General features: G+C 26.6%; 1 protein-coding gene across 3 annotated transcripts in view; it reads right to left on the bottom strand.

Moving 5' to 3' along the window:
• Nucleotides 1-26411, bottom strand: part of LOC134837800 (protein O-mannosyl-transferase TMTC1-like) — a 65219-nt gene that overhangs the window by 17814 nt on the left and 20994 nt on the right. For all 3 annotated transcript variants that reach the window (XM_063853188.1, XM_063853190.1, XM_063853189.1), the window contains 2 exons: nt 17208-17254; nt 14915-15708 (listed from right to left, as the gene is read on the bottom strand). In XM_063853188.1, coding sequence (XP_063709258.1) covers nt 14915-15399 — 485 coding nt within the window. In that variant the 5' untranslated portion in view covers nt 15400-15708; nt 17208-17254. The remainder of the gene's footprint in view (nt 1-14914; nt 15709-17207; nt 17255-26411) is intronic.

Here is a 26411-nt window from a genome sequence, read left to right as displayed (position 1 = left end):
TAAGAAGGCTTACACTCTCTTTCATTTGAATTCAATTTACTAAATACATTTCCTTATCTGCCTCATCACATCAATTGCAAAATAACAAACAAACACACATTCGAGAGAGATATCTTGATTTAAAACGCTAATAAATCGATCTGCTAATTGGATGGCACAAAAGGAACAATTTTTATCAATTCAATAAAAAGAAATACGCCGAAAAAAAAATTGCCGAGAAAAAAGGCGTCATGTATACATAAATTTAATGATATCCGTAGATATTTCCTGCATATCTGCCTCGCTGTCTGATTTCTCGTCGTTCGTCGTTCGCAACACGTTAAATTATCATTTCTACTTGGATAACTCTAATAATATCTCTGTTCGCTTTTTGGGTAGGTATCGCGACGTCAACGGAACAAAACGTACAAAGGAGAGGAAATTAATAGGTAAGAAAATACGAAAAAGCGGAACGGAGGAAAAAACACGACAAAACGTAATGATTACCTGTACTTTGAAAATTATTGTCTTTTCTTTTGATGATGATGCTGATTATGATATGAATAAAAGAAGGCACGACGACGCGATGGAAATTTATTATTATAATGTTCGTTCATTCATTCGTCGGCGGCATCGAAGGAAAAATAAGGAAAGAGTAGAATTTGCTTTTTGCATTTTTTTTTAGTTTTCTTTGGCAAATAATAATGATGCATTTATTCATGATTTTTTTTTTGCTATCAGAAAAACTATTGCTGATTTTGCATTTATTCATGGAAAAGGCGTTCCCGTTTTATTGATTGATGGATTAATTGTAGCTAAGGCCTTTTTCTGCTAAATTTAACGCATCAAGTAATCCAATTTTGGATTGTCTGTAATTTTATGCTGGAAAAATTTGTATCACTTCAATTAACATGAATTTTGAATATTTTGGGACCGTTTTTCGTAATACGAAGAGAAAGGTAACAATATTAAAGTTAAAATGGATTAAATTGACTTTGGTGACTTTTTATTTGGAGGTATTAAGGAGAAAATCAATTTAATTGGAATTTTTGACATTTTTGAATTGATATCAATAGATTTTTTTTTCAATTACATTTCTATTTTTCAGATATTTTATGTTTGGATAAAAATTAATTAAATTAATGAAAAATTTATATTTTTTGTCAAAAGCTTAAATAAAAAATGATTTTAATTTAAATTAAAAAATATATTTATTATATTTAATTTTTTCTAAATTTAATTTAAATTAAATTGTATTAAATTTTAATTAAAATTTTATTTAATTTAATTTTATTAAATTTTAATTGATCTTTTATTTAATTTAATTTTAATTCAATTATAATTAAAAAAAAAATAAATTAAATTTTAAATTTAATTTTTATAATTTTTATTTATTTTATTTTATTTAATTTAATTAAATTTTATTATTTAAAAAAATAATTATTTTTAAATTTTTTTTTAAATTATTTTTTTTTAAATTAAAAAAATATCATAAAAAGACATTTTCAGCAAATTTTTATCAATTAATTAACAAAATTTTGATCTATTTTACGATTACGTCATCAATTTTGTCTAAAACTTGCAAAACTCAGATAAATTTCGTCATTAATGAATATTTTACCCTTACAAAATGCCAAAACAATAATTATTAAATAGATTCGCTTCCCAAAAATTCCGCTGACAACTCACAACAGGAGGGTAAAAGTTTTCTTGAAAGTCATTGCACCTCATTTTTGTCAAGGCGAATTCCGCTGAATCATCTTACAGGTCTTTGTTCTCGTCAAAATAAACCTAATTTATCATGAATAAAGTGACTTGCGTGTGTCTCAAAGCACATGTGAGTGCAAAACAAATCTTTTCCTCTCTTTTTTATTTATTTCATTATTATTTTCCGAGAAACCTCCGAAGAATGGCGAATCGTATCTCATTATACTCTTACGACGGAGCACACGAGATTAAATTAAATTCCTTACAAATTTATTCGACGGGAAGGAAAAAAGGGACTCACACCCCGAGCAGGCACACACATGAGAGCGACAAACAATAGTGACAGAGAGAATTTCTCTGCGGTATAAAATGATTTAGGTTGGCAATCATGACACAACATAAAAAGGCATAGACGTGACGAGCAACAAACGTCCATATATAATAATAATAAAGAAGGCCATATATAATAAATTTTCATTCAAAAAAATAAAAAAAAACTTATTTTATATCGTTTTTCGTCGTGTGTGTGATGTGTGTGCGGATCCAATTCATTCGAGCATGGCGATGGCGCAACAACTTTGCAAAATAAAGAAGGCACACGAAAAAACGTCGTACCATGCCAGGGCTAACATCCAATTTCACAATAACAATAATTCATTCCCACTCTTACATGTGCGGATGTTTTTAAATGGAAAAACATAAAGAGGAAGTTTCGTTCTTTTTTTTTTCGGGGGATATATATCGATCAACCACGAACTTCCATATGTGTCGTGGCGACGTTGTACAACAACTTTTTTGATATTTATTCGTGAGTGAATGTGTGCTCGTATCAAATGTTTGAATAAGTGGAAATTACTTCGCTAACTATGCCAATATATTCCGAACCGAAAGACTTTTGTACTTTTTTTACTTGCTTTTTATTGAATTATATTTTTTTTCTTATTTTCTTATTTCGAGATTAAAAAAAAAATTACAAAAATTCGAAATTACAATGAATTGTTATAAAAAATTCGATAGTTACCCTAAAATTTTCGAAAAATTGTTCAAATTCGAAAAACTTAAAGTAATGTTCAAATTTTCGAAAAAAAATTTAGAGTATCAAAAATGTAATTAAAAACATGTTCGAAATTTTTTTTTTGATTTTTTTTAAATTTTAAAAATTATTAAAAATTATGTTTTATTTTTTTTATATAAAAAAAAAATATTTTCAAAATTATTACTGAATCTGTAGAAAATTTTTTTAATTTAGAAACTTTCAAAAAAAAAATTGATAATATTGCAAATTTGAGAATACACATTTAAAAAATTTTCAAAATAAATGATTCTTCTTTATTATATAATTTTAAAAAAAAATATATATAAAAAAAAAATTTAAATACGGAAAAAATTTAAAATTATTTTCACAAATATCGAATAATCCAAAATTTTATAAAACATCATTAGAAATTTATTTGAAATCAATTTTCGAAAAAAAAATTTCAAATTTTCGAAAATTCGAAGATCAATTAAAGAACTTTCGAAAACTATTCAAAAATTATATTTTCTTATAAAATATTTTTTTTTAATAATTTTTTTTTCTCTCACTTAGGTACTTGCTTGGCGGCAAAGTAATGCGGCGAAACATTGAAAAGGAGGTTCTGGATTCATCCGAGTGGAAATAGTTGTTAAATACGCAGCAATCGTGTATGTGTGCGGTATTAGTTGACAGATAATGGATTTGGTTTTAACGACTTAGTTGCCTCTTTAATGTCGCACGCTCGTAAAAGTCCTTCCTCCCGCAGCTACGACACAAAAGTTTCTTTGTGGTACGCGCACAAATAAATTTTATCTCGACATAAAATTCAATAAAACATTTGCCGCCACACACACAAGCTCGCTGTCAATTTAAAGCTCCAACAACCCACTTTTTAATATCTTAAACCGAGCGCAAACACAAATCGACATGTGTGTGCGGGGGTATGTTAGCTATCATCATCATCATCATCATTGGTACATAAATAAACTTTTATATTTGTTTTTGTTCTTTCTCGACTTGCGAAAGAGTGGCTGCTCAAGTTAACGTCTATCGTTGGATGTTTTTTATCCACCTACAAAATGTCTTACATAACAACAAGGCGCAAAAAGGCACAAACGAGATAAGGAACAAAAAATGAATTATTGACGTTGTTCGACTAACATCCCATAAGTCATCAAATGAAAGACTTCTCTGTTCTCCTCCTCTCGCAACTTTCAACCCGAACAACAAAAAAAATCGAGCGTGAAAAAAAATCCTTATGAATACTTGATTTTTCTTCTTTGCTTTGCTTTTGCACACAACAACGCGTCTCGTCAAAGTGAAAGTTTTGACCCTTTTCTTTGGCAAAGTAACACCAAACTTTTCGCACAAAGATATTTTATTTTACAACATCCTTTTCCGTCTTGCCTTCTTTTCTTTCGCTAATAGCTCAAATGTCATACGGCAATGTTTGATTCATGAATAGAAAACTTTTTTTTCTTGCCCTTTCTTCTCTTTTCCGTGAACAATGTATGATGAGAGATTGCAAGCAAGATTTTTTTTGTAGTAGAGGATAATGGTAGATTTAAAGAATTTATAGGCAAAAAATTTGGGTTCAACCGCACTATTGTCCCAGATTTTGATAAAGGTTTGTTGTGATGCGGAAAGTCATTTTTTGGTTTTTATGGAATTTTTTATAATGAATTTTTGATGGTTTTCTTAAAAAAATTCTTTGAAAGTTTAATTATGGGAATTAATTTTTTAATTAATCCAAACCAAGATTAATTAAAAAATTTAACGTATAAAAATTATTTAAATAAATTTGAAATAAATGGACAATTTTCAAATTATTATTTCAAATTAATATTAAATAAATAAATTTTAATTTGCGTGAATTTTAATTTTCTAAAAATTAAATAAAATGTCCAAATATTATTCAAACCCAAAAAAATTTTCCAAATATTTTTTTTAATTTTCAAAATTTTAAATTATTAAATTAAATCAATTTTTAAATTATTTTCAATTTATTAAGAAAATAATTTTTCATTTTAAAATTTATTAATAATTATTTTAATTAAATTTAAAAAATTTTTAAAATAAATTTTTTTTTAATTTTTAAATTTTTTTTTTATTAAAAAATTAAATTATTTAAAAAATAAATTTTTTATTAATTTTTTTTTTTTAAATTTTTTTAAATTAAATTAAAAAATTAATTTTTTTTGCTTTTTTAAATTAATTTTTTTTTATTATTATTATTTTGAATTAATTATTTTTTGAATATTATTTATTAAAATTATTTTATATTATTTTTTAATTTATGAACGAAATTTATAAATGATTATTTTTTACTTTCAAAAAAAAATTAATCATTTAACATCCGATAAGAAGCATCATTAACACAAATCTCCTTTATTTTCACAGAAAATCTCATCTGTTCATCCGCAATCAATTAATTTGCGCAATCCGATAATGTTGCCTAACACTGCAAAATCTAAAATTCCATCTAAAATTATTGTTCTGCACAAATATATCGAATGACATGATCTTTAATAAACTTCTCCAAGGAAATAATTAGACTGGAATGCATCTATATTTGAGGTCGATGGGCACAAAATATCCCCCGGACACACACACTTATTCGAGCCATTGCCAAAAACGAGAGACTATCAAGGAGTGGATTATCAGAGGATACCAATTAAAATCCTCTTTCATTATCTAAATTTAATATCAATACCTGTCTCGAAAATGTCTCTCTTCCAATATTAGGATGCCCCTTCGTATTTCTGAGTTTTTCGTTCGACTAATTAACACTTGTAAAAAATCGAATTTCATTAACTTTCGTCAGTTAACGAGACAAAAACAAATAGAAATGGATACCTTAATTAATTCGCATCATCTTGTGTCATCCCATTTTCTCTCCGATTTTCTAAGCCCAAACAAAATTTTCTTCTTCTTTTCGTTCGTTCTGTCTTATCTCTGTCGTCTTTTGTCTCGTCGTGTCCAATCGAATATAACATGAAATTAATACAAATAACAGTAGAGTATTTAGTTCATTTAATTTGAGTCATGTCACACTCACACACACACACTAACACTTAATTATCTCGCCTGAAGTGATTTTGCTAAACATTTTCCTTTTACCCCAAACTGTCAATTCAAGTCGATATCGCTCGATATTTCTGGGTCAAACAGAGACTTGTCACTTGTTTGTCTGTTAGTTTATTTGTTTTGTGCCAATTTTACCGAAAAAAAAAATATTTTTCTCGTTTAATTTGAAAAAAAAAATCTAATAACTCAATTTTCTCAATTTTGCGCTGACTTGTTTGAAAGTTTGTTATAGCTAAAACAAATAATGAAAATTTTCTTTGCAAAATCAATAAACTTTTCCCGTTTGTCGAACGACGACGACGACGACGGAGGTAAAATTGTTTTCGAAATATTTCAAACGAGGTTTAATTGATGAACGACCTACAACAAGAAAAAGTTCCCAGTTTGCTACGAAATAATGAATTTTCCGTAATTTAATGAATTTTATGGGGGAGAATTTTGTGTCTGATAAGTGAAAATAAATGTTTTTACAACAACAAAACTACAAACAACAATTTTCTTCGAAAACCCGATTTTTGTGGTTGTTTAGGGCGAAATTTAGTTTGTTCAACGTACTTGAGTTAGAAACAAAAAAGGAGAAAGTTTTGTTGATTAACAAACACTATTTTATGTTTAATTTTTTTTTACTTGAACTTTAATTTTTTTTTTTATAAATTAAATTTTTAAAATTAATCAATTAATAAATTTAATATTTAAAATTTTTTAATTTTAAATTAATTAATTTTTAAATTTAAATTAATTAAGTTATAATTATATTTTTTATAATTTTTAAAAATTATTTTTTTTTTAATTTTTAAAAATTATTAATTAATTTTTTAAAAATTATTTTTTTTTTATTTTTTAAAAATTATTATTTTTTTTTTAATTTTTAAAATTTTAGTAAAATAAAATTAATTAATAAAATTTTAATTAGTAAATATTATTAAAACAAACACTATTTTATTTTTAATTTTTTTTTTTACTTGAACTTTTATTTATTTTTTTTTTTTTGTTTAATCTAAATCCCGCGTTAAATTCTAAAAAAAAATAAAAGACCAGCATCATAATCAAGAGCGATGAAAATGAATAGAAAAGTGATAAGAAACTTTTTTTTTGTAAAAAAGGCCAAATGACGGCACCAAACAATAAAAAAGATCAAAAATGTTCATTTTACATTCAAATCTTGCCCCATCTGTCATTAGCATGACTTTTTTTTATTATCAGTTTCTTCTGTTTTTAATGAGTTAATAAAACTTTTTTTTTATTTTCATTTTTAATTGATGCAAAAGTTGGCATAAAAGCAGAATATCGATCGTTATCGTTGATTTCAATGTTAAAATGTGTCAAAAGTGTGTCAAGCACATAATTCGAGATAATCTTTAATTCACAGTTTGACTGACGACAAAAGCGATGCAAATCTGGTTTTCTTGAAATTCGGGATAAAAAGCATGAAAATGACATGTAATTTTCGCAACGAGATCGAGATAAGGACATTTTTGCAGTTTTTGACATTTTTCGGAGGGAAATTTTGTTTGTTGAGGGACTTTTAGTGAGACAAAGAGATATTTGTTTGTTTTACGTATTAGAGAGGTGACAATGTTTGAACAGCATGAAAAAACAAATATGGATGGCATGCCATAGCAGGGTATCGAAAATTGTATCTCACAGCTATTGTTAATGTTTTTCTATGAAATATTTGTCAATATTTAACATTTAAAATTTGAAAGGTAACAAAATTTTATTAAAAGTTAAAAAAGAAATATTTTGGGTCAAAAGATTAAAAATTATATTAAAAATTTAAATAAAAAAAAAACAAATAAAAAATAAAACAATTAATTAAATTAAATAATTAAAATAAAAAAATAATCAAATTAAATAATACCAAATAGTAAAATAAAAAACAAAAATTGAAACAATTAATTTAAAAAAATATAAATTAATTTCGAATTTATTTGAAAATTAATAAAAATAAAAAGTGTTAAAACTTCATTTAATTATCGATTTAAATTTTATTTACCATTAAAAATATTTAAAAAATTCTAAAAATTAAAATTTTTTAACTGTCACTTTTAAAAATGACAGCTGTCATGTACAATATACAAAAACTATCAGAATTTTGTTTAACAATTCGATTTTTGACGATTTTTGAAAAATATTTTAACTTTTATTATATTTTCAAGATAATCTTTTAAAAATGACAACTGTCAAAAGTTTTGAATTAATTTTTTAAAATTATTTTTTTTTTAAATTCTTCGAAAAATTTCTTTTATAGAATAAAATTTTTAAATTAAAAATTTAATAAATTTTTATAAATTTTTTAAAAATTTCAACAATAGTTTTTTTAAATTTTTGAACTGACAGCTGTCAAAATTATACAGATAAAAATTAAGAATCAAATTTAAAAATTTTACTTAAAAATAAAAAAAAAATATTTTTATTTATTTTTAAAAAATTTAAAATTAAATTTTAAAAATAATTTTAAAACCTTTAACTTTTTTTATTATTTTAATTCAACAAATTTCCCGTAAAACGCAAAAACTAACACACATCCAAAAAATTTTCCATCATTATCCTCATGCCTGATAATCTGCAAAATTGTGTGTTTCTCCGCAAAAACGAAGAAATTTCCTTGATTGTGTTAATGGCATTACCATCCAAATCCCTTGTTGGTCATTTAGGCACGAAATCGAACTTTTGTTTTCTCTCTTTCGACATCCGAGCAACATTTACATGTGTTTTGTATGGATATTTAAACATCCCTAAGTCCATTTAATAATTAATGTCTTGTCTGTACGTCGAACGACGAACCAAACTCGGATTAGTAAATTATTAGTTTCTTACTTGGTCGATGGGAGTTTATGAAAATTGTTGACTTGCATCACATGACAGATGTTGAAAATGTGCGACGACAACGCCTGATTTTATCGATTTTTGACTTTTCGTCGAATCAAGAAAAAAAAAATTTTTTTTTTCGAAGGAGAAAGTTTGAAACGTGTACAACACCTTTGAGAATTGCCCCAAAATTCTTCTTTGCTCGATTTCTTTGCGGTACAGGAAATTTCAGACATTTTCGCATTAAATGATGCGGCATGTAAGCGTCTTATCACACACTTGTCGTACTTAACATAAATAATTATTGCGATGGTTCTGCAGATCGCATTAACAGGCAACATGACATGGCATGAAAATCCCTTAATGATGGTCGAATATTTTTTTTCTGCTCCTCCTGTACGGCAAAAATCACATCGAACGTGCATGAAAAGATAGAAAAGTATCGATTTGCCATTAATTTTAGGAGCAAGAACACGTTCGTTGACCCGATTTTTTATTTAGTGCCTCAACGCATCGACAATAAAAGCAAATCGTGCGTCTATTGGCACAAAAAATCTCAATTTTTGATGATTTCAAGTTCTCTTCTTCTTCGTTTTTGTCGAATATTGAAGAAAAAATCACAAAATCGCTTTATTTAATTTATTTATGTGAAAAGCTTCCGTGAACGAAATTTCGACTTCCGTGAAAAAAAATTTAAAAATTAAACATTGATCAGAAAAAAATCAATTTTCTTAACACGACACTTTTTTTTAAATTTTATTTACTTCTGAAAATCTTCATGAATAAAACAAAATCATTTATTGAAAAAAAAAAGTTCTTGAAAATCATCGTGATTTTCCGTTATTATTGTCTACCACGGTTGATGCGACAAAAAAAATCACAACAACAACAAGACACGACACGATTACTTCTTCTTCTCTTTTCCTTCCCTTCACAAATTTCTTAACTTTGCTTAACAACCGGCATGTGCTTTAAAACTTTTGTCGTTTTTTTTTCTTTTTTCATTGAAAATTTTTCAAGTGTTGCTTCCTACACTTTTTGGAAGAAGATTCAAAATCAATTGACGAAAACGACCAATTTGGCTACAAGCGATCCAACCTTCATTAATGAGTGTTTTCGTTTTTTTTTATGTTTTCTTTTATTTTTTGTGAAAGAGGAAAAAATTTGGTATGAATAAAAAATCAATACTTTTTTCTTGACTTGAAGAAAGAATTTGACACAAAAAAATGTTAAAGCGTAATTTATGAAGGTACATGAATGAGGATTGATGTTGTAATTAGGTGTAAAGGAGTTTTATTTGAAGGGCATTCAATCAGTTGGAATTCAGTAAATGAGAGAATTAGGAAGGAAAAAAAATTCTTGAGAAAATTTGGATTTGTGTGTTAAGTGTGATGGTTTTGTGTCTCGTTTTTCTTTCAGATTTTCAATTTTTATTTAATTTTTTTTTAAATAAATAAATATTTTTATTCAATTTATTTATTTAATCAACTTCATTTTTTTAAATTTTATTAATTTTTTTTATTTAAAAAATTAATTAATTTTTTTAAAATTTTTATTTTTATATTTACTTTAGTTTAAAAAAAAATATTTCAAAAATTATTTTCCTTTTAAAAAATTTTGAAATTCAATCAAAAATTTTAAAAAAATTATTTTTTTTGCATTTATTTATTTTTATTATTTTTATTAGAAAAAAATTATTGAGAAACTTAATTTAAATTTATTTAAAATTAGGGAATAAATTATTTTTCGGACTAATAAATTAAAATAAACAAAATTTATAAAAAAATAATATTTCAAAAAATTTTAAAAATTAATTTATTTAAAGATTAATTTTATACTAATTGATTTTATATTAATTAAAAAAATAATTAATTAATTAAATTTAAAAAAAAATAATTAAATTTATGAAAAATATAAAAAAAAATCTTTATGACTTTAAAGCAACATTAAATTTTTTATTATTATTTTTTTTTAATTTATTTTTAACCATAAAAAATATTTTAATTGCAAAACGTGAACTTTTTATATTTTAATTCACAAAAATTACCCGAAAAAATCATTAAATAAGATAAGTTAATGACCTTTTTTCTCTGCATAAGTTATTTTTTGTTCAATCACCCTCATACCAATTTATCATCAAATACCGCCAAAAAAGCTACAAAAAAGTAGCAATTTCGAATTGACATCCACACTCGCCTCGGGACTATAAACTGCGGTTAACCAAATCGATTTCTCTCATTTTTTTTGTACTATATCGAGAAGTAACTTTTTTTTCATTTCCTTCAAAAAAATACTTTATTTTCTTTTTCAAAGTTGCGTCTGTGTACTTAATGAAAATCAACAACAACAACAAAAAAAAAAAGAAAATTTTGTTAGAGCTTCGAAGTAAAGTCAAATAACATATGTTACACACACTCACATGCCAGACCGCCTTTGCCAACTTTATATCGCATCAAAGGCAAGGCATGGAGTCGTCTGATTTGATTTTTATGTTGCTTTTAAAAAGTAAAGTTGACTCTTCTTTATAACCGAACGACACGAGATGCGAGAAGACGTATAAAAAAAGTATATGAGGGAAAAAGTACGTCACATGTGTGACTTTGTGTGTGTTTCATAATATATTTACAACAACAACATGGTCACGATAAAAAAAATAAATAAAAATATATAGAGAAAGAGGAAATTTTGTTTGACACAAATGTCGATGTCGACGATGATAATGACCTTCTTTTACAGCTTTTCCGATATTTATTGATTATTATTTTGTGGCGTGAAAGAACAAATTGTGCAATTTTGTTTAATATGAGAAACCAGTCTTCTCCATTTTTGATATTTTTTTATATGAAATTTAAAGAAATAATTTTTTAAAATATTTTTTATGTTTTCTTTAAAAAAAAAAAGAAAATGAAACAAATTTTAAAATTTTATTAAAAATAATTTAAAATATCAGAAATTTTTCAAGATCTGAATTTTTTTACTTTTTAAAATTTATTTTTGATAAATAATTAATTTTAAATTACAAATTTAAGCTTTAAAAAAAAATTAAAATTTTTAAAAGCTTATTTTTATTTTTAAAGTTTTATAAATTTCAATAGGTCTAATTTTTTTTTAAATAAATATTTTTATTTTATTTATTTTTTTTACATTTATTTTATTTTATTATTTACATATTTAAATTAAAAAAAAATAATTTTAAGTAATTTAATTTAAAGTTGCATTTTTGCTTTAATACATTTTTTAACATAAAACTTAATTTTTGGACCTTATGTTTCATTTTTTTTAATTAAATAAACACAAAATAGTTTTAAAAAAAATTTTTTTGAAATAAAATTTAAATTTTAAATAATTTTTGTTTTATTAAAATAATTTGAAAAAAATATTTTTTTTTAATATGAATTTTTTTTTTATTTATTTTTATCTTGAAAATTTACTTGAAAAAAACTTGAAAATTTAATAATTTTCTCGTAATTTTCCCAAATTCTTAATAAACTTAAACTCTTGGGGAAAAAAATAAAAAAATATTTTTTTTTATAAATTCACTTAAATTTATGTAAAATTTTCCGCTTCACACACAAAAAATCATTAAAAAAAATTCAATAGAAGCACGCAAATTTTTTTACAACCCGCCAACATTTAATATATTATGTTGACAAACTTTTTTTTTACTTTTCTATCCATTTATTTGGTTAGCTTTTAACCGAAAACCCACAAAAAAGCGATACGTGGCAACATGTTTTATGTATCAAAATTGTTAGAATCGACGAAACAACTCACACACAAAAAAAAAGTCCAATAAAAAAAAACTAAAATGTAAGCGTAATAAAACTGTCAGAATTTATGATTAATTAAAGGCAATTTATTTCCGCTACCAATTGCTCGCTCGAATTGGAGACACATTTTGTGACATATCTGCTTGAAACTGGCATCGAGCATCAAGGAGAAAGGTGTCAAAGTTATTAGGAATGATTGAAATGTAATTTATGGAGGACTTTTTTTTAAAGCAGTTAGTGACGCAATCGCGCGGAAATGTGAGGTGTTTGACTTGTAAATGATGATAAATGGGTTTAAAAGCATCCCGTTGAAAGAAATTCCGACAATTCGGGTCAAACGGCATTTTTTGTGTTTGTTTATCATTAAAACGTTACGTTTTGACGAGAGACAAGACGATAATTAATAATATTTACTCGAGTGGGCGCTTATTTAATTACTACAAATATTTGCCATGAAATTACTTTCTCGCTCCAAGTCGCACTGCTTTGGTTACCTGTTTCCTTCCGTTTCCCGTTGAACGTCAAAATTCGTTAAAATAATAAGAGAAAATGAAAAATGACACTCTTGACCTACTTTTTTGCGGCATTTATCTCCTTTTCTTGTTTGTTTATCTCCTTTTTCGTCTTCTTAGAGAGAATTCCTCCGCTAAGATTTATAAATCTTGAAAAATGAAGTTTTCACACGCAAACTAATTTCACGTGATGTGAGGGATTTTCCTCCGAACAGATGTTAAAGTTATGCAAAAAAAAAACCTTATTTTATTTTTATTTTCCTTCAAGGCAACTCTTGATAGCCTTGACGTGATATTTGATACGAAGAACGCAGTAACAGACGAAATAAGATGAAATAATAAAGAAAACCTCAAATAAGATAAACAATGTTCGTCTTACATACATCAAAAAAAAAAAAAAAATAAAGGAAAAAAAATAAAAAAGGGTGAACACTCGACTCGACACGGTAAATATATTCCTTTATCCACGTTACGAAATTTTTCTTTCATGTCCTTCATTCACTTTTTTCTCTGTTTCGAGCAAAAAAAAAGGCTTATAAATTTTGCGAAACATGCTGACGTCGAAAATATCAAGCGTAACACAAATAAAAGTACATTCAAGATAGATTCATCATATTTTTTTTTCGTCATAAAAGCGGCTGCTGGTCGACATTTTTTGGCAAAGCAAAAAAAATGTACTAAAATTTATGATTTTTCATATAAATAAATATATATATGAAGACTGTCATGTTCAGCTCACGTCTTTCGTTGTATATTATTTATTTCGTTGCGTGGATGGAGATTTTATGGGAAAACGCAATGTGTTCGTTTTTCGTGTTTCTTGAGTTGAAGGTTGTTGAGTGAAAAATTATCGTTTATTAAAATATTTTTAAATTGCGAAAAGTTTAAGATTTTTTTTTCATTAATTTTTTTTTAATAAACTAATTTTTTTCTAAATTTTTTTACAAAATTATGAATTGCGAAGTTGAATGAAGTTTTTTATATTTTTTTCAAAATTTTTTGTAGAAAAAAATTTGCATAATTTAGTTTATTTAAAAAAATTATTTTTTTAATTCAAATTTTTTTAATTTTCCAAATTATTTTTTTCTTGAGCTTAAAAAATAAAAAAAAACTGACAAAAAAATTTTTAGCTCTAATTTTAGATTTCGTGAAAATTTTTAATTAAAAAAAAAAACAAGTTTGGAGCTAAAAAGTTAAATATATCAAATTTTAACAAATATTATTCAAATTTTATATTAAATTTGACTTTCTAAGCTTAAAAAACTAAAACTGACAAAAAAGTTGAACATTGAACAAGTCATTTAATAAAATTCAACTATTTTTTTTTTTTTAATTTTCAAAAATTATTTAGGAGCTAAAAAAAATCTTACAAATTTTAGCTCGAAATTTCAACTTTTTACAAATTTTTCTTAATAAATTTAAAAAAAATAATCTGACAAAAAATTTAAAACTGACAAAAAATTGAAAATAAAAATTATTAGCTTTTATTGATAAAAAGTCAATTTAAGAATTAAAAAAAAAAAAAATTTTTTTTAAAAAAAATGATCTGAAAATATAAAACTGACTTAAAAAAAAATAATTTTTAAACATTTTTGTTTAGCTCTCGTAAAATAAATAAAATTTCGAAACTTAAATTCTTCACAATATCGTGTGATAGAAAAGCGTAGAATATTCAAGTTCACCCATAAATCGGTTATAAATGGTATTCTGATGTGACACAAACCACACGTTTCTCCCATTAGTTAATGTCTGTCTGAACAACCTCAAACTATTATTACACTCAAACTACCCCGACGAAATAACGACAAAAGGGGTAAGTAACATGTGTCGTTGTCATTCATGCAAACAAGTATCTTATCTTCTGTAGTTAATTGCAATTGCGAACAAGACTTAGGCGAAGCAAAAGCAACAGATTACTTCCCGCATCGTCTTTATATGGTAATTAGTGTCCCTTTCCGCATCCATTAACTCAACAATCTCTAATTTTTTGTCACATTATCGTAATTATAATGCTTTTAGTGTTGATTACTTACCGAAAACTGAGTGTCGTAAGGGGTCGATACGACTTGTGACTATTGATGTCGGACATGGGGGTGCCCCAAAAGTCATTGCGGAACACATGTGTGAGCGGCGTGGCACCCAAAACATCTTTGTTCATCGTAATTGCGGGAATGTCGTCGTGCACAAAGTCCCCATGGATGCCGTTGAGGTAACAACCGACAGCAATTACGGCAATGAAAAGGTAAACGCGCCAATCATCCGTGTCGAGTGATGTGTTCGAAGCTCGACGATGCATTGACGTGGTTGACGAAGATGAACACGATGACGAAGCACTGCTGCTTCTACTGCTAAAATGCCGTTGATTGCTATAGTTATTAAGCTCACACGAATGGAACGAACAATTGTTGTTGTTGTTATTATTATAGGAAGAAGAGGTGTAACAGCAACATAACGATAATCCGCATGGATTGTGATTCGACTGAATCGGCGGAAAAGCGATTGTGACACGACGTTTCATTTTTTTCTTAATTTTCACTTTTTTATTTTTTTCAATTTTTGGCCGAAAAAACTTCCATATTGCTAAAAATTTATCATCACTTCACTTTTTTTATTTATTTGCTTTTCTTTTCTTATTTTTATTTTTTTTTTATAATATCATCAACTTTATTTTATTTTCATTTATTTTTCAGGACTTGTAGCTTTTCAGGAGATGAAAAACTTTGACACTTATTTCTCATTTCACTTTTTTTTATTTTTTCATTATTTATTATTTTTTAGGTATATCTTCTGTGCCCGGGAGAGAAACACTGAAAACTTCGTCTACGAGCTGCAAAGAAAAAAAAAATACAAAGAAAGGATTATGAAGATGAATTCAATTTTTCGTGAGACAACAAAAAATTGTTTTGTTTGCTAAAGTCGTCATCATTTATCTGTCTTGGAAGAAAAGTTTTGTGCTTGCGATAATAAATAAATATTAAAGCAGCAAAAATGCTTCCCACAAGGACGTTCATATCAATAAATAAAGTTATGTCATCAGAAAGTTTTGTCTTGGAAGATTGACAAGAGCATGTCCTCGTGCTCATGTGTCGTCGTAATAACTCCAGATTACATCCATCATGTAATAAATTCGGTAATAAATTTCTTGATCGATAAAACATTTTTTTTTTGTGCTATGTTGTCGTTTCGTGTGTTTTCATTATATTTTCGGTCGCTGGCTTAATAAAACAATCCTAAAAATATTTTTCTTGTGGAAATGTTTTATTCAATTCATTCGCCGAATTATGTGAGCTTTGTGTGTGTGTGTGTAGCAAAGAAGTCAATTACGTGTGTGTTTGTGTGTGAGTAGAGCCAATCAGTTGTATCGTTTCCCATGAAAAATCGTAAAATTATATAGAATAGAGGAAGAGAAAGAAAATGCAACATCATGTGTCAGAAGTTTCTATTGAATTTCCGTTTGAAGATGGATTGTAAGAAAAGATGCGGTACAAGTTGAAAGAAAATTATCTTAGTTTTTCTTAAAAATTAATTTTTTTAACAAACTTTTATTATTTTAAACTTTTTTAGATCAAAAAACTAAAAATTTAACGAAAAGCTGAGAACTTTTTAAAAGCTAACTTAAAACTGAAAAAACTAACAAGAGCTTTAATTCAAAAACTAAAAACTGAGAAGTCTTTAGATAAGTTCATTCAACTTGTACCTCACCCCATATATACAAATCCACAAAATAGTGTAACATTCTCCGTTACCTTTTTCCCATTCTATCAATTTTCTCACAACTTTTCAATAAAGAAATTTTATGTACGTTCCTACTTCCTCGATTTTCTCTTGTTTCTGCTATTTCTTATTATTTTGATAAAGTAAAACTAGACAAATATTTTTATTGTTATTGTTATGTTTCATATTTTATTACAGGCGACGGTACCTTTTTGCTACACGAAAAATTCAAAAAACGAGAACTTTGGTGTATGGATGCATATAATAATAATAATAAAAATCTATAAGAATAAAATAGAAAAGAAAAATACTTTTTTGTTGAACAACAATAATAATAATGTTACACAAGACAAGAGTTATGCCTCGCTTTGTTAAATATGAAAAACAATACTTTTGTAAAGTGTCTTTTCTTCTTTTTTTTTTGTTTTTGTAACTCACACAAAAAATGGTACACGGAGATTGTTTTCTTTATGAATTTTTCTCGTTCTTCCTTTTTTCTTTCTTATTTCCCGTAAATAATAAAAATAAAAAAAAACTCGACGTTGATGTTATAAATATTTAAAAACGTTTCTGTTCTTTTATTTTTTATTGTTGTTTCAATACTTTTCTTACCTTTCTAGCAGCATTTTTCCTTCATTGTTCTCCGTTCTGCTTGTTAGCTGTAAAGAAACAAACAAAAATGTATGAGTTAGTTAAAAAAGCAAATTCCAACAAAATACGAAAAATTCAAAAAAACAAAGATTGAACGGAAATAATTTTTAGCTGTACTTGTTAAACAATTCACAAAGCATTTTTCGTAAGGAAAATAAATAAAAAAATATCGATTATTGGTTCATTGAGCAAAATCATGCGAAATTCATCGTATTCATTATTCCATTTCATCAAAAATGTTCAATCATATTTAAAATTGAATTATTTTTTTTTTCTTCTTGCGTCTTGAAGAAATATTATTTCTTTCAATTTTTTTCTTTTCATTACTTTTTGAAATAAGATTTGATCGCATGAATATTTCATTCGCACTCGCAGTCAAGTAATAAAAGAGAAAAATAGTTGTTGTTGTTGTAGTTAAGTAGTTTTTTTTACTTTTCCTTCTCGTTTACGAGAAACGACAAAAAATTGTAGTCATAAAGTGATTTCCCGAGGCAAGGCGAATATAAAGAAAAAAAATATAGGAAATCAAGTATTGACTAATCGTGCAGAAAATCCAATCCAGATTCGGTGTAAGAAGTAAATGTGTGTCAGTCGTGCTTGTCGAGTCAATGATTTTCCAACAGAAATTTTGGATTAAAGATGGGTTGTGACCTTTTTCTGTGATTTTTTTGCCTGAGGAGATTGTGAAATAGTTTTAAATGTAAAAATTTTACATTTTTAATATAGTCTCTAAAGCTTTTAAAAAATAATAAAATTCGAAATTTTGATCAAAAATCTAACAAAAAATATTTTAATATTAAAAAAAAATAAATTCAGAAATTTTAAATATTTTTTTAATTTTATTTTAATCAAATTATTTTATTTAACAATTATTTGATCAAATTAAACTCAAATATAAAATTCTTTCTAAAACAATGTTTAAAAAAACATTTTTTTTTAATTTGTAAAAATTATATTAAAAATAGATAAATTTATTGTCTTTAAAAATTAAATTTTTCTGAAAAGTACACAAAAAATCTTTAAAAATTAAAAAAATTCTAATTTAAAACCTTAAAAAATAATATTTTCTAAGTTGATTGTTTTTCTTTCATTTTTAAAATTAATTAATTTAAGTACCAAATTTTAAAATAATAATTTTATTATTTTTTTTAGAAATATTTATTTAATTTTTTTAGTTTTAAAAAATAATTAATCATTTAATAAATGAAAAAATAAAAATTAATTTTTTTATTAATTTTATTAAATCAATTAATTTATTGAGCTTTAAAATAAGATTAATATTTTTTTTAATAATTTTTTTTTATTTTTTAAATTTTTTAAAAATGTTTAACGATTAATAAAATAAATAATTAATTTTTATATGTTTTATTTTCACTTTAATTTTTAATCAATTAATTTTAAAAACAAAATTTGAAATGCAATATTCAAAAAAATCGAAAAAAAAACTCCGATATGCCTAAAGAACATCTTTTTCGTTAAAACGATTCCATAAACTCATCGCCTTAACAAAAATTTAAATTACAAAAAAAAGATCACTTGACTTATGTCGCCTTTTTTTCTCGCATCTCGAACACAAATCTGTGAACTGTGCAGCAGCAGCTTAACAGGAAAAATTTAAATCCCGCATTTATCTGGAACTACTACAATTCACTGTACTTCAATATGCACTCAGAAAAGGATCATCCTCATTTTATTTCACTCCGACAATTTTTTTTTCTCTCTCAAAGCTAAGTCTATGCAATGAAAGTCCATTATGTAAATTTTTTTTCCTTTGCATTTTTTTGCATGCTATTTTCGCACTCAAGTACCGACGATGACAACGAACAAAAGGAGGAAGGAAATCAAGAGGAGAGACGGAGATTCAGGTCTTCAAAAAAAAAAATTTTTTTTAAAGTCCATTGTTGGTTGGTACTTGCTATCTAGGTTAATTTGATTCAACAAAAAAAATTGCACAAACAGACTTGTAACAAAATTGTAGCTTTCATGTAAACGAGGTAGACTGATGGAAAAAAATGTTTTCAAGACAAAAAAGGAGTCCAAGTGTTTTTCCTTTTATTTTATTTTTTTTTTTGCATTTTTGCGATTATCAAATTTCTGAATTCACTTCCCGTGTCGCCAATAAATTTCGTAAGTAAATTCACCACTTTTGGAATTCAAAAAAAAATGCTAATTCAAAGCACTTGCATATAAATTTTCGTAATAAATGGATAAAGTTTTTTTTTTAGTTGATGGAAAAATGAACGAAAATTGATCAGACACCACAAAAAAAAGTTGTTCTTCTCTGCTGCTATCGATATTTTTTCTATTATTCTTTTGTAACATAAATCGATCGAACAATGTCAAGAGATAGACATCAAAGAAGTTTTTGTCTAAGGAGCGTCTATAAAATGACAACATATGGTCTCTCTTATCTCCAAGTCCTCATCTTTTCACTCAAAATGGAGTTATGTAATAAAAATTGCCTTTTACAAAAAAAAAAAAATAGTTAAAAAAATCAGGAAACCCCTTTTTTGCGGTAGTTGCGGCGAAACCAGAAAAAATTAGCTGGCAATTGATTTTACGTTGCGGCGAGAAACTAAAATGTCGACGATCCCTTAGCCAATTTTAAACATGAAAAAAAGGGCGGAGTACACACAAGTAGTTACGAAGCAATTTACTTCCAACCAGATTTCCCAAATTAGGTTTGAAATTGTCAGGAAAATTAGGAGTATATGTTACTACCATGACATATTCATGCAAAAAAAAACAACAACAACAACGAGCGAAAGACGAAAAAAGGTTTTTCAAAATTAAATTTTCGTCTTGCTTGCTTGTTGTTGTTGTTGTAATAATATGTCAGATTCATGTTTTTCGTGTACAAAAGGTACACAAAATATGCCAAGAAAATTGAATCGAAATAGTTTTTGTTCCCCGAAACGAGACTCGAGTAGGGTTATGTGTGTGTGTGTGTTTTATAACGAAATTTTCCTTTAAAGGTTGCTGTTAGATTACATTATCATGCTTTTTACAGCAATAGCACTCGTAATGGTAAATAAATATTTGTGGCTGCTTTCGTGAATTTTTTTCTCTCTATTTTTTTATGAAGAAGATTTTCTCGTTTTTTATTGTTGTTTATTTAGAGATACGGAAAGATAGAAAGAAAAAAAAAAGAAGAAAGGTTGAATGAGACAGGAAAAAATTATGTCAGGAATTGTTTGTTTTGCTTAGAAATGACAGGCATTATGTGGCATGTTAAAGTAGGTCGGAGCGATATTGTTTGTTTAGAGCATCCATTCAAGTGATGTCAAGAAAGAAAAAATGTTTTATTAAAATAAATGTCCCGAGAATTTTATAGTAGGACAGTAAAATGGGACCTTGAGATGAAAGGTAATGAAAAAAAGTTGGATTTCGGTTGAAAAGTAAAAGTTCAAATCTAATAATGTTCATTTTTGACGTCAAAATTCTTATTTCAGAAAAAATTCTTAAAATTTTTAATAATTTGATTAAATTATAAATTTAATTAATTAAATAAAATTAATTAAATATATACCTACTAAATTTTAATTTTATTTGTTTTTTTTTTCAATAAATAAATTTTAAAATTATTATTTTTTTATTTATTTAATTTTTAAAACTTATTTATATTTTTGAAAATTTATTTATTTTTTTTGTTTTTATTTTATTTTAATTTTTTTTTTATATTTTAATTTTTTTGTTTATTCTAATTTAATTATTTTAAGTTATAAAACATTAATTTTTATTTTTTTTAATTTAATTTTAATTTTTTAATTATTTTTTTATTCATTAATTTCATTAATTATTTTAATTTATAAAATTTTAATTTTTAGATATATTTTATTTTTTTAAATTTATTTTATTTGATTTAAAATTTATTTTAATTTAATAAAGTACATATATTAAGTTATAAAATTTATTTAATTAAATTAAAATAATTTTTTTTATACTTTAAATTTTTTTCATATTTTGAAAAAAATCGATATGATGGATTAAAATCTCATTTTTGGCCATCAAGAATTTTTTTCCGTATTTAAAATATTCCAAAAGAGTCAAATTAATAAGTTTTGCTATAAAAAATTCAAATTGAAGACTTTTAAAAAGAAATTTTAATCAATTACGAGTCAACGGAAACTCACGACGCGTCAACTCCCCTAAAAATTCAACTACATCTAACCGCACAAGCACCCCCTTCAGTCATTCCACAATGTTGACAACTCTCCTGACGAGCTACTATGCCGTCTGTCACAACATCGTCTCAAGATTTGCTAATAAAATATATTAATAAGGGCAAAACATTCTAAGCAAAAAGTACTCAATCTCCCTCGTTTTACATTTCATCATCATCGTTGGAGCTCTCGAGACTGTATTATTCAACGTAACATTATGTTATAAAGTAATAATAATATAATACGCAAAACATTGACATCGTCTCGCATTTTCTTCGTCTTATTATTATTTCTGAGGATGTAAAAGAGGAATGTGTATTATATTTGACCTTTTTAAATATTCATGATGATGAATATTAACAAGGAATTTTCATCTTATTCTCTATGTACCTTTTGTTTAGCCGAAAGACGACGACGATATTATTATTATTCCTACATAAAAAGGCAAGATGTGAATAGTAGACTCGTTGTTCGGAGGTACAGGAACGGAAGGATATGGATGTATAACAAAAGTGTATTATTTCCTTCTTCTTCTCCTTCTTCAACCTACTTCAATAATAACGATGATTATAATTGAGTTATAAAGACAGGTACCTTGTCTCAAAGATAAACTTTTTACTGCTGCTGTTATTGTTGCTCTTCCCCCTTTTTTTCTCCAGATATTCTGCACTGCATTTTCTGTCAACCTGCTTCAAATCGAATTACTCGAAGGCACAGGTCTGATCGATATTAAACTTACAACAGTTCGAGTCCTGTTTACCATCGAATAAAAATGGAAATTTACAAAAGAGCTGCAGGGGCAGAAAAATATCAGAATTTCTGAGTTGTGGCAAAAGCCATGTCGTTCGCAGACTAACAAGTCTCTAACAAGAAATTAGCTTGAAATTAACAACAGACATTGTTAGTAGTTTTCGCTCCTTTTAACACAAACAACTTGTTTGTTTTCCTCGAGTCTATTCAATTAACTTTCTTTATTCATTCATGAGAACACGTCGAGAGATATTATCTTGAATTCAGACACATTTCTCTAACACCATTTAGAGTGCGGGGCGTTTGTTAATGTATTGGTTTTGTGTTTAACTGAACTTGATAGATTTTTGCTCGGATGTCAGTTTTTATTTTTAGTTTTTGAATTTTAAAAAATTTTTTTTAGCTTTTGATATTTTCAGCTCTTTAAAACTTTTCAGTTTTTGGATTGTTCAGCTTTCAACTTCTCAGCTTTTAAATTTCTTAGTTTTAAAATTTTTTAGCTTTTGATTTACTTCAGTTTTTCGATTTTTAAGCTCTTTAACTTTTTAGTTTTAGATTTTCAGGTTTTGTATTTTCAGCTCTTCAGTCCTTAAAACTTTTCAGTTTTCATATTTTTAAGCTTTAAAACTTCTTAGCTTTTTACTTTTATCAGCTTTGAATTTCTTAGCTCTTGATTTTCTTCAGCTTTTGATATTTTCAGCTCTTGAACTTTTTAGATTTCAAATTTTTTAGCTTTCGAACTTCTCAGCTTTAAGAAATTCGAAAGCTAATAAGTTCGAAAGTATAAAAATTTGAAATCTGAAAAGTTCAAAAGCTGAAAACATTCGAAAACTGAGAAGTTCAAAAAATGATCTAAAAGTAAAACTTCACAAATCGCCATATTGCTAATTCAAACAAACATTTCAAATAAAATAAACGAATCCACAGGATGTCTACAATTTAAATTAATATCATAAATGTCAGAAAAGGGAAAATGTGGCAAACCACATAACAAGAAAATACCAAGAAGAGAGAGAGAAAGAGAGACAACCTATAATTAATGAATATAAACCATTACAATTCCATTGAATTTTTCGTGATTAGTTCTGTGCCACACTTCTTTATATTATTTGTGAAAATCATTCTTTTGCACAATAGCAATAATAATAAGGAATGTCTGGTTGTAAATGTTTTTTATATTAGCACCAACATTACTGCATTGTTTGCTTGCGCGCCGACAAGAAAAGGACTGAAAAAAGGGCAAAAATCTATAATATTACAACACAATGCCGACAACAATAGACGGGTTATAACATATAACAACAATGTTCTGGCATATCACATGATTTTATGTTGTTGATGTTTTCTCTGAGCATTTTGTGCTGTTGTTGTCGTCGTCGTTGCGGAGAACAATGGGAAATGTAATATGGTGAGGATGAGAAACCGTTCCGTTTCGCCGCAAATAATAATGTAATATAAAAGAGGACAATTCCTCGATACTTCGCTCTTCGACATTCAACGTCACGAAAAATTTGCGAGGTGTGAGATCCAATGGCGAAAATTTGTACCACTTTATAACAATGGAAATTCAATCGTGAACCTCCTACTAATTTTCTTTATGACCCACAAAAAAGGGCAAACAATTCATTTCATTTCATTTTTTTTTTGCTTCTCTTCTTTCAACCCAAACAAGGCGAATGAGCGATGTAACGAAACAATAGTTCGAATCCCGAACAATGGAAGGAGATTTAAGTGCACGTTCATTTAATAAATAAATGCTTTATGATGGATCGGATGAGATTTGAACAATCGATGGTTGTTAACTCAACTCTTGTTATTTGAAACCGTGTTCGATGTAATTTGGGTCAAGCTTTGTTTCATTTTCGGGATTTTAATCGAAAGTTGCATGGAATTTATTGCAAATTAAATATTCAATATCAATTCTCGTATCAATTCGAAAATTTTATGGATTTCTACTAATTATGATGGGAAAACAGTTTTTGCCTAATGCAAATGTATTTTTTGGGACAGATTGAATTTCAGATGCGGAATTTATTGCATAGAATAAGGGGCGAATTTAGTGTTTGTTTAATTTTTTGTAATGTTTTTTAGTTTCTTTAGCTTTTGAGATTTTTCAGCTTTTAAATTTCTCAGTTTTCAAATATCTGAGTGTTTCAGCTTTTGAACTTCTCAGTTTTTTAATTTTTTTAGTTTTTAAAAATTCTCAGCTTTTGAAAACTTTTAGCTTTTGCCTTTCAACTCTTCAAAATTTTTAGTTTTCAAAAATTCTCAGCTTTTGAATTTCTTAGATTTCGCATTTTCAGCTTTTGAATTTTAAAAGATAAAAATTTTTTATTTTCTTAGAAATTTTTTAGATTTTGAGTTTCGGCTCTTTCCTTATCTGACACACAAAACCTAAAAAATTGAGAAACTGAGTATTTTTAAAGTAGAGAGACTCAAAAGCTAAAAATACTAAATTTAAGAAATTCAAAAGCTGAGAAAATATAAAATCTTAAAAATTTAAAAGCCGAGAATTTTGAGAAAGAAAAAAAATTCAAGAGATGAGAATTTTAAAAAACTAAAAAGTTTCAATAATTATGAAATTAAAAGCTAAAAAATCTCAAAACTTTAAAGCTGAAATATTTTCTTTTATTTTTTTTTTTTTCAAATTTCTTCAGTTTTAAAAATCTATCAACAAAATTTCATTTCGATGCCAAAAATTCCGCTCCCTGTAAAAAATTTCCCCAAGCGCGTAATAATATTATCGTTAATGAAATTAAAATGTTTTTATCATTAAAATTTAGAGTACACATAGAAATCAATACTCAACTAAAAAACTATTTTTGTACCTCCGCAAATACAGCTAATAATCAGCTTTTGAATATACACGAAGGCATGTCCCATGAGGTACATTTATTTTATCAAAAACACCGAAAACTTTTGTTATTGTGTTCATTATCTGGCATGTCCCGATTTTTGCCCGACTTTTATTCCATTATTATAAAGTTCGATGAATTTTTGTTCGGCGGAAGCTCATTCAATTCCATTATCATTATCATTTTGTACCTCCGAATAAAATATTATTACGAAACAAAAATTAGTAATCTATTTTTGCGCCGCTCTACAAATGTTGCAACATTGGGCAAAATTTATTTATCTAGATTTTGCTGTTTATATAATTAACTAATGAACACTTTTTTGTTTTGTTTTTGCGATAAAAAGCAATCGAATCGGATTTAAAGTCAGTTTCGGTGCAAAACAATTCAGAACAAAAACGTAATTAGATTTTTTTTTTCCATTGGAAACTATTTTCTTAATTAAATACGTCGACATCGAGGCACTTCTCAGGTGCAAAATTCCAGACTAAATCGATTTTCTGCACGTTCATTAATGACTTTTGTAAAAATTATTTATTTAAAAGGCAGATAAGTTGCGTCGAGGCAAGTTGTATATATTTCCCTAACGACCGACTACTTTTATTATTAATTCAATGTTTCTCGTTTCCAGCATCCATTATGATAAATTTCACACACTCAGCAAAATTTTATTCACTTTAGTCGCCCAATGGCAGCAAATCGCACCAACGGGGACCAAAAACACGAAGAAGAGCCTTATCTCTCTTGCTCGTGTGTGTCTGTGAAAAAAGCGGTATTTATAGTAATTAACAGAGAAATTTGTGGAATTTCATTTATGTTTTAAAGCAATGTGTGTGTGTGCGATCCAAAAGCATAGATAAGAAAATGAATGTGAGAGAGGCAAACGGGCAGGGGTTAAAGCCATATATATGAGCAAAAAGTAATAAATTCATCATTTGTCCCCAAGATTTGTCTTTTGTGTGAACAAATGAAAAACATTCCTCACATTCTTTTGCGTGAATGCCACACAATGATAAATGCGAACGAAATCCACAAAACTTTGGTCAGACTTACTCGAACTCCAACTCGAACCAGAGGACAATTTAACGATAATTACACGTGGAAAAGAAAAGCGGAAGAGAAAATTCATTTTTTTTTACCCTTGGGATGCATGCCCCACATAATTGATTTGAATCTCCTTTAAATTGCCGCAGACAATTGTTCGAGCAATTTGTGCGTGTTGTGCGCTGTTTATCACTCATTTTCCATGTAGAAAGCAGTTAAGAGACGGAAGTGAGCAAGAAGACGATGAAGAAGACAACAAAAATAAAAAAAAGTAAAATTTATGGCCATAATTTTTAATTAATGGGCATTTTTTGTATACGCAATGGAACGTCGCTCGCAGACAAAACACATTT

Source organism: Culicoides brevitarsis, chromosome 1 (genome assembly GCF_036172545.1).
Source record: "Culicoides brevitarsis isolate CSIRO-B50_1 chromosome 1, AGI_CSIRO_Cbre_v1, whole genome shotgun sequence".
Classification (NCBI taxonomy): domain Eukaryota; kingdom Metazoa; phylum Arthropoda; class Insecta; order Diptera; family Ceratopogonidae; genus Culicoides; species Culicoides brevitarsis.
This window is presented reverse-complemented; position numbering and strand designations above follow the sequence as displayed.